Source organism: Lutzomyia longipalpis, chromosome 3 (genome assembly GCF_024334085.1).
Source record: "Lutzomyia longipalpis isolate SR_M1_2022 chromosome 3, ASM2433408v1".
NCBI lineage: Eukaryota > Metazoa > Arthropoda > Insecta > Diptera > Psychodidae > Lutzomyia > Lutzomyia longipalpis.
In genome coordinates, this window is record NC_074709.1 from 30581270 (window position 1) to 30594733 (window position 13464).

At 37.4% G+C, this 13464-nt stretch overlaps 1 protein-coding gene across 4 annotated transcripts in view; it reads right to left on the reverse strand.

Moving 5' to 3' along the window:
* LOC129793850 (protein prickle-like) overlaps positions 1–13464 on the reverse strand; it is a 126176-nt gene that overhangs the window by 36157 nt on the left and 76555 nt on the right. The window contains exons 1-2 of one of the 4 annotated variants that reach the window (XM_055834300.1): positions 8744–12358; positions 5329–5924 (exon numbers count right to left, since the gene is read on the reverse strand). The exons of 2 other annotated variants lie outside the window; for them this stretch is intronic. In XM_055834300.1, coding sequence (XP_055690275.1) covers positions 5329–5852 — 524 coding nt within the window. In that variant the 5' untranslated portion in view covers positions 5853–5924; positions 8744–12358. Of the gene's footprint in view, positions 1–5328; positions 5925–8645; positions 12359–13464 lie in introns of those variants that run through there. One more of the 4 variants, XM_055834299.1, reaches the window with a different exon arrangement.

A 13464-nucleotide genomic window follows, 5' to 3' on the forward strand; every position in this document is an offset into this window, starting at 1 on the left:
GGCGCTTCTTCCGTGGAAAATTGGAGCCCTGGCAATTTCTCCTCCTGCTGGGGCATCAAAGTAAGAAGAAAATAGTTTCACGTGCGATATTGAGTTATGGTTGTTTGTGGATTTCTAATTGCTCTTTAGCCACGGGATCCAATGGACCACGGGAGGAGGTGAAAATGGTGTGTGGCGTACGCGGAGAAATCTTTCACCTTTCGTGCCATCCGCGATCGTGATGTGGATGAAATTGCAATTCATCTCAATAAAGTGACATGATAACTGCATTTAAAGTATGCGCACAATCTTGTTGATTAAATGCAAACTTAATCAGTGTGGCAATGCCGTTAAGAAGCTCTGACACACACGCAAAAGAATCCACATTCAAACGTACTAATTAATCCCTCTGCCCGTGCGATAGGTGGGATCAATCGTCTTCTAACCGCCAGCTCACAGCTTTCCGAAAGCACGTGGACAGCGAGGTAGTGGAGCTCTTTGTGGCAATATAATATTAGAGGAATAAAAGATTTTCTTGAAGGAAATCTGTCAAAGTAAATATTAAAAATTTCTTCAATTTTCAACGCTCTTTTTGCAAATCTTCATGGGTTTTTTCTCCTTAACAAATCTCCCCTTAAGAAATCTCAAAAGATTCATAAATAACAAACATTTAAGACACACGAGAACGATGCGAAACCTCCAACAACGGATGATTGAAAACTCTGACATTCATTGATGCTAAAAAGCTTCCTCCTTTGTATTCATTTTTTCCCCTAAAATCTTAATTACCCCACAGATCATCATTCATCGCATAAACTAATGATTTTCAAATGAAATATTCTTCATTCTTTTACTTTGCAAAAAAAATCTTCAAGAATGAAAAAAGCTTCTCTCGGATGAACTAGAAAATCATGTAGAAGTTTTATTGGAAAATCTTAAGCACAAGTAAAAGGGAGAGCTTGAGGTGGAGAGTTCTTCTTTATCAAATAATCATCTCTCTTATTAAAATGTTGCTCCTCGAGTGGATGGCGCGCATAGCAATATGAGCGGAGGTTGAGAAAAAATGCGGGAAGTCAGGCTCTTACATGGTGGAGGGATAATATATTGTCATCTTCTCGATTAAACAAGACATTCCATTTTACAGCACCTTTTTTTCTGCCACAAATCGTTTCTTCTGGCATGGGCTTCGTCTCTCTCTCTCTGCCTTTTTTTATTCCTTTTGCTTCTTGTGCAAAAGGGGCCCCGGGGCCGCCGTACAGACGCGCGAGGCAGAGGGCAGCAGCACCCAGGCTATATAGCTCGAGAGAGAGAAGGCACAATTTCTCTTGCACAGCGAACTACATACAATGTTCCTGACGTAATCTCAGAATCTCCGTAGCATTGAAGTGTTTATTAATTTTGCTCGTAGCGATTAGATGCTTTTCTCCTCGTCCGGAGTCATTTACATGCGATCGCGGAGATAGACAATGATTGCCAATATCTCCATTCATTTGTCCAATGCGCCAGTAGCGCCCCAAATTGCCCCACCCCACTGTAAAGCAATGAAGAAGAACAAAAAAAAACGAGAGAAATATCTGGGTTCAATGGAGAAAATGTTGTGAATTTTATGGCGCTTCCAATTAACATTTCCAATTGGTCGGTATACTTGACAAATGACCTTTATTCTCTTCTATCTCTCACTGAAATTCACACCAATTAATTCAATAAATTGCACACCGCACATTGGACCCTCGAGGGATGTTCCCTTCTCCCTCATTTAAACTTTTATAATATTGTGAGATAGTGCAGATGATACAATAAATTTAAATCTGGTTGTGAAGTAATAAAGAAAAATTTTCCTCCACATAAAGTCGTCTTGAGTTTTAAAAAAAATATACCTTCTTGTCCTCATTGCCCTTTAAGTTCATTTTATTGAGGACAGAGAAAACCTTAAGGGGCTGATTTTAAATTTGATCCGAATAAAAATCATTTTATTCCGAATATTCGTTTAATTATTCATTCCAACACCTCTTGAAAAAAAAGAGAACAATTCCTCAAAGCCAGGGAGCTCATAAAGTACCTATATAGTTGAATTTGTATCCTACTGAGGATTAGGACACCCTTCCTAATTGATTTTTTGAATCCCATCGGACATAATCCTCTTACAACACTCTCCTATCAATTTCAATCATCCTACCAAAGTTTCTTTTTTATTTGATCTGTTTTTTCTTTCTTTTTTTGTAATCATCCTCCATCATCCCGCGTGGGATTCCATCAAGAACAAAATGACTCTTAGTGGGGGTAAGAAGAATAAAAACTTGACCATCAAGCAATTGTTCAAATCCATCTAATGGAGTCTGAGAGAAAAATGTTCCATTCTTTGCGAAAAATCACTCAAAATCACCCCATGGGAAGGAAGATGGTCGCAGGAAGACGTGAGGGAGGGGACGGCGAGACGAATTAATTGAAAGTAAATGCTGCCAAAGTGTCTTCTCATCGACGCGAATCTTCTTTTCAACCATTGTCAGTCATAGAAATACATAAATCCACAATTTTTTTTTATCTTCTTGGCAAACACTAAATATCCATTTTTGAGCTCTCTATTGAAATTTTAACACAGGTGCGAGGTTTTCACCTTCAAGGGAACATCACTGTCGTAAATTTTTTTTCACATCTTGCCGTGGACTTTGTCTTCTTTTTTTTTTCTTACACCTCTCTTGAGAGTTCGAAGGTGCGAAAGAATCATTTAAAAGAAAAAAGAGTTTCTCAAAAGATAGGCAATTAAAAAGAAAATTTATTTTATTAAATTGCCTCTACGTTGACCCAAAAAGAATTTATGTATGAGAGCCATCTCTGGGTGAAGTTATTGCATCATCATTGTGGCCTTAATGCTGCCTTTTTTGCATTATTTATGCCATCATTTTTGGGATCACACATAAAATTCTTCTTTGCTCATCAAATTTGAACCCATCGCACCCAAGAAAGTTAACAAAAGGACAATATCTGTGGCATTTATCTAGCCGCAAAGTTCCCATGCGGGGGGAACTTTTGATCTAAACGTTTCTCGCATTGAAATTTAAAATTTATTTTCCAAATAGATGCTGTTTCCTTTTGAGAAGGGAATGCGTTAATTTGGCTTTCAACAGAGCTAAGAGGAAAATTTTTCCATTGAAAAGTCCGCTGAGCGCGGTTTCCGTGAAATGCATCGAAAATCGACTTTGCGAATCACTTGCAAAAATCACAAGAAAAGGGAACGACTGATGGTGCATTAATCCATGAAGATTTTATACACAAATTACTCTTGATGTACCGCGTTCTTTGGTCGCGCTGCGGTTTTGCGCGCTCTCTCTCCGCAAATGGTGAAAAAACATGAGTAAAACTTTTATATACATATATAATTTCAATGCATCCACTATGTCAATTTTAATTATATTTCCCTCCGTGGCAAAAGAGCGCACCGACTTGTCTCGCATTCTCAAACGTGGGGGCCTCCCTTCAAAATCACGAAGAGTCAGAACGATGAGCTGTGCAAGGTGCTTTGACAACATACCCCTGGGATTTGTTTACTTTTCTTTTTAATTTGCTTCAAATAGCTTTTAATTGAAGATTTCTTTGAGATAAAATTAGTTTATTTTTTAGATTTATTCAATTTTATGTTAACCAATCTAGAAAAATTCTAAATTAGATTGAATTCCATAAGAATTAGATCCAAGATAATATTAAAAGAAATTGAGGTTTTTGTTGATCAATAAAGAATCCAGAATTAACCAGAAACATTCCTTTTAAAAATAAATCGTAGAAAAATCATTAAAGATTCTAAAATGATTTAAAACAATAAACAACACATGCAGTTGAAACACCTTGGGGGTGATCTCTTTGAATTTCTCGAGATGTCTACGCTGTGATCCAATCAACTTGATCTTCATGCATGAATGGATATTTATGCATTTCTCAGGAATGATTTGGCACATTTTCGCCCGTATTTTGCATCTCCTTCATCTCATCCCCCTTTAGAGGCTGCATGGTCTCAAGGGGACAATGAGGCCCACATCTTGACTGTTTGTTTCGCATTTTTCACGCAAAATAAGATGCAAAAGACGCGCGAGATTTGTTCACTTCTCTCTGTGCAAGAATGTTAATTACAGCCTGCAATCTACTCCTGCAATCTACGCCTGTGCGTACCTTCTGCAAATGACCATGTTGGGTGGTAGAAATTACATAGCAATTGCACCAGATAAATTATCTATATGCAAAATGTGATGTGAAAATAAATGAACGCGAGACAATCAATTGCAATATCAATGACACTTTGGCCAACCCCCCGTGCCACCATTTTGCACCTCCCTTCTACGAGGAATACAAACAAATCCTCCCCAAAAAAAAGAGCAAAAAAAAACGCCAAACAAGCTCGCTTTCATTTGAATTATTGATGCTTTAATTGAATTGGAATTATCACTGAAAGTTTCATGAGCTGGGGAGCTGCCTGCCCCGCATGGAATTTTTTCCATCGAGAGCTTTTTTTTGCAGGGGGTGGCCTTTAAAAATGCATAAATTGGCTTTTCCCCCATTGCAGTATGTAGCAAAAAAAAAAACCACGTATTTGATGTAATTGATTTATTTTATTGCAGTCTGTTCAATTTATACAGCAAAAAGTTGAATAAACTCACGAAGAATTTTCCACCCAAAAAAAAAAAAAAAAAAAGAATTTGCAGAATTAACTTTCAAAGAATTTCTGAATTTTCACAACTTTTACAGCAAAAAGTTCTTCTAAGAGAGAAGTGGAAAAAAATCGCAAATCTTAACACTTTCTGCAAAGGCATTTGGTCAGCAGAATGGTGTGTTGTTTCTTATTCAATGTGTGTTGGAAAAAAATAGGAGAAACCAGTTTTAACACGACGTTCTGTACTACTTTTGTTAGTGGAGCCATTTTGGTGCTCCTTTTTGATTTTCTCGAACGCTTTTCGCGCGACTTTTGCATTCTAATCGCGATTGTGAGCCTATTGTTGGGAGCTTTTTTTTCACGTGCGCGCGCGTACATTGAGAAGCAATGAAAATATTTTACCAGTAGGTTGACAACAACAAAGTACTATGTAGATATGGGAGAGTTGTTTGAATGACCCCCCTGCGATAAGGGGGCACAACACCCCCCATGCAGAAACATACAATGTTGTGTGAGAAAAATTTACAAGAGTTTGAGGAGAAATAATCAAGAAAGATTTATTTTGAGAAGGTAAAGATTAAGATTCAGTTCAGAATAAATCGTTTTAGGTCTTTTTGCCAATAAGATTTTTCTAATAATGTGTTTTTTTTTGGTAATTTTACCAAAACTCTCAAAGCTTCTGAATATTTTTTTTAGCGGTGGAAACTTACGTATCTGGTGGTGGGATACGATCACTCTGTCGTGGAGGAATCCCAGGTGGACTCCCTGGTGCAATTCCTGCTGATCCATCTGTGGGGCAATAGCCAGTTCTGCTACGACTCAGCTGAAGCTTCTTCAGCTCCTCTTCACTTATCTTCAACTCCTGCTGTATTTCCGCCGTGGAGATTCCACTATCGCGTGATTGATTCCCATTCGGGATGGGATCTAGACCCAGGAGGAAGGGATCATCGAGAATTGTTACGCGACTGGGTTTTGTTTCCTCCACATCTGGGTTCTTTTTTGTCACAAGAATCCCCCGATGGCTGCGACATGGGAAGATCACATCTGGATCATTTCCAGCTGCATTTGGTGGGGGTAGTTGCTGACGGGCAGCTGCGAGCCTCTTACTGGCTGCCTTCCCGTAAATTTGACGGTAGTACTTGTCCTGATCCCCATAGAGGAAGCACACTTTCCACCATTGTTTACATGCCAAGAGATTGGCTGTTCGCGGAATTGCTGGAGCTTCCGTGGACATTGTTCACGGCATTGCACACAGCACAACACTTAAGGATTTTCTTTGGGGGGTGGTTGCTTTTCAAACACCTGCCTACAGTAAGGCATTGAGAAATGGATTAAGAACATTTAAAAGGCGCCAAAAAGGCCATCATACAGCAATAAAATGGCCCAAAGAGATTTTATCAAGCTCTCAAGTTCTTTTCTTTTTTTTTCCCTCCAGAACAAACTGCCATCTCTGCACACCTCTTAACGATACAACTCGATGTGCCAAGCAAGACTGTGAGGAAAATCCATCTAATGAATAGATCTCTCGTGGTGTCTTACAATTAGCGGTAAATTTGTTAAAGAAGACTGAGAGAGTTTCTTCGTTATATTTACACAAAAGTTACGTTCAAAAATATACATCTCTGCGGTCTTTGAGAAAAACCACAAAAATTCTTTTAACTTTCCATCCACAAAAGAATCTTCTCTCCCAGATAGTCTTGCATTCGGCTAAAGAAGAGCGCCGGAGTATTAAAATCTTGGAAGATGATTTAAAAACATCTTCATCGAATGGTCAAAGTCATGTCTAAACACATATTAAAATTATTTGTCAACAGAATGCTTTTAAAGGTCCCCAAGGCGTGTGATAAACATTTTACGATTTCAGCCATTTACAGCTGCAAATTAGCCTCGACCTCGCGAAGAAGCTTTTTACGATCAAATTTTTCATAAACCATCTCACGATGATATCACGCGAAGCCAAAAAAAGGATTACAAGGCACCATATCTCTGCAGAAAAGCTCTTAAAAAAATTATATCGTCTCGCTGCAAGCATCAATTTCAATTTTTTTTTTCATATCCACCAGAATTGCCGGAATTGCCCAAGATATTGCTCAATCTACCACAGAGGAGAGGAGAAAATTGTCTTGTATGACACGGTACCTTTTTCGGGTTTTACGAGCTTCTACAGCAGAGATTTCCATTCTCAGATTCTGAATTAATTAAGATGTGCAAGATGCACATTTTAATTGCCCAACAGTCTGTTGGATTAAATCTAAAGTCAAATTGAAATTAATTCTGATGAATAAAGCTTATTCTTGCAGCTTTCTGTATTTACTTCAGAGTGGAATTTTTTTGAACAGTTTGTTCCAAAGCTTTCGTAAAGATTTCTTTAAATAAAATATGTAAATTTTAACATTTTTAATCTTGGATTTAACAATTTACAAATTTTCCTATTTCCTTCACTTCTAATCCTTTTTTTAGACCCTTGTTTGCAAAGAAAAAGAACTCTTGGCGCCATCTACACAAAAAATTGAAAAATTAATCTTATTTCTTTACTACTTCTACAAATACCCAATGCCTCGAAGACGTCTAATGGCCTCCAATGGGTTAACACTAAATCAATCCAATCAGTAAATTAGGAAAAAAAATTAATCACAGCAAATATTCCAGATAATCCCACATATAATACTAAAAGAAAATCTACTACACATGTTCAGTTACTTTTCAAATTACGACCCACGATTTACATTTTATCTGCGAATTTATTCCTCCAAGAAATTAAGTATATTGAGTGCTTTTGCTTAACGTGGTAGTAGAGCCATCACCACAAAGTTGTTTGGTAAATGAGAATCTGCGCGTATTGCGGAATTTTATGCTAAAATATCTAATAAAATCTATTAAATATATGTGATGTTTTTTAGCTCAATATTTAGCTCCATAAAAGCTCAACATTGAGACAAGGTATATGCCCATAATTACACCACGAAATGCTACTCTGTATGTAATTTTCTACATCATCAGCAAATTGTATATTAGTTCGTGGAATGAATTTGATAAGCAAATTCATTCGAGAGAAGATTGAACAAAGTTCCACCTTCTGCGTGGAGGAAGATTTTTGAAGAATTCTTTTTGAGGAATTTAATTGCCACCGCCTCGAGGATTTTATTACGAAGTTTTTTTTTTTTAACTTGCGTTCCAGAGACACGGAAGATTCTCCTTCAAGGCGTTCGAGTTGAGTCAAAATTGAAGTGAGTTTCCTTTTATAAATTTTTGAGATAATAAATCAAAAAATATTCTTTCAAGACAAGCTTCCAAGATTTTTTTTATAAAGCTTGAAGATTGTTTTTAAATACAAAAAAAAAAGAATTTGAAGTGGTTATAAATATTTGGATGTTTGGTGAGATCTCGCGGGTTTTCAAATTGATCGAAAGGGAAAATTTTCTAGTCATGTGGTGGACTTTTTTCTTGTTATTTTATTACCAAAGAAAATATTTTTTCTCTCCATTCGGGTGGTTTGTACGTTGAACAAAAAAACGGGGGTATTTTGTATGCAGAGCTGGAGGCGCGATGACTTTTTGGAGAGGAGAGATGTTGAGGAATTTTTTGGATGTATAAACATTTGCTTAGTTGTTCAAATAGGTTTGGGATCTTTATATTATACAGCAGAAGGTACACACAACAAGTCCTGAACTTTTTATGGACTAACTTCGCAGCGTAATAAAATAATGTGTGCAGTATATTTTGAGTGAAAGAGTTTGAGGATCATTGAGGTATTGTTTACTTTTGTCGTTCAACTTGAGATTTTTCTTCTTCAGACGCAAATTTTCGTTGCTGCGCAGAATTTATCAACCACGAGAGGCTCTTTGCATATTCTGCTGCTTTTTTTGCTTGCTTGTTAACTTCTTTAAGAAAAATTTCCAAGAAATTGTGAGCTTTGCGTGATGGCGAAAGGTTTGATCGTGCGAAAGGTTTATTTGATTTTTTTTTAAAAATGTCTTGTCTGCAAAATCTTTTGGGCTTTTTTCTTGCTGTATGAAGAAATTCATACGTTATTGGGTTTAATCCACAAAGTTGTGCACTGAATTTTATTTAATTTTCACATGAATAAAAATCCTTGCACAGAGGTGATCGTAACCACCCACTCACACTGGAAATCCAACACACACAAAGACACAAAAAAAAATCCACAAGAATTCCCCGAAGGAATGCCGCACAATTCCGTGGTTTTGTGGCGCAAATCAACAGGTGAGACAAAACGAATGCGAACTCACCAGAGTTACCTGCTCAACTGGCACCTTGAGGAGACTCGCGCATAAGCCATGGCGGAGTGATCGTTGGTCCCCCCCTGTTGAAGCATTTCGCGGCGATCGCAAACGATCACAATCGATCGTACAAGAACCGAATGATCGCGAGAATGGATCGAGGCAAATGCAGTAGCCTTTCACTCGACAGGCCACACTTTACCCATCGACGCGCAAAAATTCTCAATGAAGAGTATTTTTGTGGATATTCAGCTCTTTTCTTTCTTCTTTAACATTTTTTTTTTAGCAATGTCAGGAGATCATCCTCAACTCTGTGCAGCAGTGTGAAGAAAGTACAAACAGCTGAACCACAGCTGTTGCTTGCACAATGTTTTGATTGAATTTTCGGGGAATTATATGAACGAACAACTTTGTAGCTTTGCTGAAGGAGTTTATACATTTTGTGGTATATTATAAGGTGGAATTCACTACTCAGTCGGGCTTAAAATTTTAAGTCGGCTTTTAAGTCGGTCTTAAGATTTTAAGTCAGTTTTTTTAAGTCTGACTTAATTTTTTTTTAAATAAATAAATAAAATAAAATAAAGGGAGGAATTCACAGTCGCGCTTAAAATTTTAAGTCGGTCTTAAGGTTCTTAGTCAGTTTTCTTAAGTCTGACTTAAATTTTTTAAGAAGGTCTTAAAATTTTTAAGTCGGCCTTGGATTTTCCTGAGTTATCCTGGAAAATATGTTAGATTTTCTTATAAGAGAACTATTTTATTTTAAAAATTTTAAGTCAGATTAAAAAAAAACTGAATTGAAACCTTAAGACCGACTTAAATTTTTAAGCCCGACTGAGTAGAGAATTCCGCCCTATTGTAATAGGTTATAAACCTAATTGAGACTGATATACGTTTTAAACCTTCCAGTACTTAAACTGAAATTATCTTTTCTCTATTGAAAATAATGCTAAAATAAACTTCAAGAATTATGCCTAAATTTTATCTCTGAATTTCTTAGAAATTGAGGGAAAATATTTCCATTTCTCAGTGATAAATTCCCATTTACACCTAAAAGTGGGTTTAGGTACAAAATCGTGATGTTTTTTGCACAATTCTTCTCTCAGTTTAAGAATGAGAGATTCATGCTTGGATTCATGTGATTTTACAGCATGTGAATGAATTTATTAAGAGAGAGAGAGAGAAAAGGTGTCAAAGGGAAGACGATGGTGCGACTATCAATACAATAAAAACTCATAAAGGGGTCATGCGGAGAATGTCTTAAGAAAATCTTCCATTTCTCAGAAAAGGTTTGTGAATTGAGTATCACCGGAAGAGGCAGCTGATACCTTACGGTTAATCTCTGGACGATATATAGATACTGGAATGTCTTAGGCACCCAAAGAGCACACTAATAGTTGTTGAAATAGAGCGAGAGAGCTTTTAAAGAAGAAGGAGGTGGAGATCACTTCACCCACTCCAATTGAGAGCAAATTGACCGTTTTTAAGTATCTATTTCTGCGGGAGAAGAAGAAGTTCTGTCTGAAGAAGCTTGTGGACGTTAAGGGGCCCATTTTCAATGTTTCGAAGAAAAAAACATAACGAAGAAGAAACCCAAAGCTAACTGTACCCCATATAGATGATGGAATCCATGATTTGAGAAACATATTCTGGCAATTTTGCCATTAACAACTCCACTTTATTGCCACCAATCTCCCCGGCGAGTGTCGACGATCGTGAAATGATAATCAGATTGAGCATCTCTCCGGGAATTTTTGCCTTTCTTCGCATCCGCGTGGTGGAATGTCCCATTGCCACGGCTAAGCTGTTGTTGGTTGCACAGAAGAGATAACCAGCACGAAGAGTCAATTGCAGACGTATAAATGAAGATATCTTCATGACAAATAATAAAGATTATGATGGGATTGATTGACTCACTATTGCTCAGTGACAGTCACACCGCGCGAAGGGAGATTGTGGCATGAAGAGGCTTCTTCTTCATCTCATTTGGAGGTGGAATAAGGAAGCCAATGAAATGTAAAAGGTGTCAAACAAGGGGTTGATCAATCTCAAAGAATAATTTTCCTTCTTATTTTCTCACTTAAATTTCATGCTTTGCATTAAAAGACTTTTCTTGCAGATTTAGATTAATTTTTTCTTGCAATTTCAGTTATTCTGTAGTCAAGTTTAGATAAAAATTGCGTCCACATTTGGCAAAAGTTTTGTCCTAATAAGGTATTTGCGTCCCAATAAGACAATACTCCTCTTGCCGCTGCAATGCGGCTTATTATGAGAGCCAAATACATGGTGCATCACCGAAGTATAGCTCTCATATGGAAAATTCGCCACAATATAAACCTTCTTCTTGAAGATGAAATTCAATATCTTACGAGGTGTCTTCAGTTATGTCTCAATTTTATTGAGAGTCTCATTGGTAAATGAAGATCTCTCGAAGCCTAAAATGGTCTTCCAACTTAGCCAACGAGAGTTTCAGATTTTGGCGAATATCAATAAAAACTCCTCAGAGAGTGGCCAACGCAAAAATAATTTTTTTCTTCAGTGAGCTCTCAAGTAGCCCCAATGAAGAAAGGCTTTATGGGTGCAGAACATGGTATAAAAACATCATCAAAATTGCCCATTTCTTCGTAGTTTTGCCGACAATGATGATCGTTGTGGCTGTGACCCCGTGTGGCTTGTGATCGCGTGTTGTTATCCCAAAGAAGCCCATCGAGTCCATCGCCGAAGAGTCTCAATGTGAATTGTAGTATAGCTCAAACACAGTGAAGACGTCTTACAGTGCGGTGATATTGTAATAAATGAATGGGTTTGTTGCTGTTTGGTGCCGTCGTTCGCCATTAAAGAGCCCCCAAGAGATGAAAACCTGTTGTTGGGTACTACCTGATGGTCAAATTGTAATTATCTCCCTCTCGTTCTGCGCCACCACGGCGTACCTTCTTCCATCGCCCTTGAAGACAAGACGCGTGCATTTCTTCTCTCGCAACTACCTCAATGTTAAAGAAAAAAAAACATTTCTCTCACGAGGGCCCATCAAAAATTCATAATTTGCCTGAATAACGAATTTTTAAATACGCGCCAAAAAATGACCGTTAAAGAAAAACTCTCCGACGAAGAAGCCACGAACTGGAACTTCTTTTTTTTTCATGGAGAAAATGAAAGTTATTTTGGATGGTATCATCCATTAATTTAATGCGTCACAATTTTCACAAACGACGTGCTACTGAATTATTCAGCAATTACCTGGCAAAGAGGTGCGAAGATGATGGAATATTGGGCAATATATCGCGATTTATCTTATGCAACAACACCCTCGGAATTAGATCGAGCACGTGAGAATGAATTTATCGATGCCTTTATTCGATTAGCGCCTTTTTCGCGCGCCCATTGCATTGAATCTGCCCCCCCTTTCGCTTCTCTTTCGAAAGCGCAATTGAGGCTAATCAAGGGTTATTCAATGGGAAATTGTATTGATTACAGATTGATGAGTATGTGCGCATCTTGGAATTCAATCTCTTGCAGATGCAATGGTGCTAGAATGGCGCGCACAGCATAAGATATCGCAGTTCAAAAAGGGTGGAGAGGTGTGAGAATAATTACTTCCTTTGCGTGAGCATAATCATGCTAAAGATAGTGCAGAAGACTGCTAGAAACTTTTAGAATAATTCTTCTTGGAATAAAATCAATTAGAGATTGTGACATGAGGTCGTTAGTAACAATAATTATGCTTGAGGGTGGAAATTGCGAGAAAATTCTGAACTATTTTTATAGAAGGGTATAAGTTCTAAACCATGCTGAAGATTTAATTAAAAACTGCTAGAACCTTTACAAACCCATTCACAAAAAGCCCGTTAAAATATTACTTTAAGTTTTAAATGAAAATTTGCATAAATTCTTCAATGATTTTTCTTACTTATTGAATTTTCTGCAAGGCAAATATTTACATTAGAAATCATGCAAATCATTGGTGTTATTTTCTGCACTGCCATCCGGAATAAAGCAATAATTTTCTTCATAAAATAGACCACAGATAATTCTATATATTGCTCATTTCTTTCTAGTCCAAAACCAATATAATTGAATATCAAACGCCCAATAATCTCAATGAGAAAGTTTTCTTTAATTAATTTTGCGTGAAAATCAGAGCTTTTCACCGCATGGAAATCAAATGAGATTGATTTGCTGCAGCAAAAGTGTGCTCTGTGTAGTCAATCCAATCTTACAAATAATAATCTGATAGTTGATTAAAAAGCGATTAACTCTCACAGATCTGATCGATTTAAAGGCTCTCTGTACGCGATGATATGTTGGTAAGCTGCTGTGCTATAGGCTGGTGAAATGGCACAGAGGTACGCTCACGTGCAATTTAATACGAGATTTTCAATCACTCCGCGATGTGAAAGTAACAATCCACGCGTCGTGAGCACCACCTTTTGCACAATTCGCACTCAAATTGCGCAAAAGGCTCCAACGAAGGCACCTCACAATGAATTTAGCGGGCGATTTTCGTATTTCTTTTTCCTTAAAATAATAAACGTGAAAGTCCGGGCGGGACGGATGAAAAAAAAGAGACCCAAACTATGTACTGTACATAGTTCCCACCCGGCGTCTCCA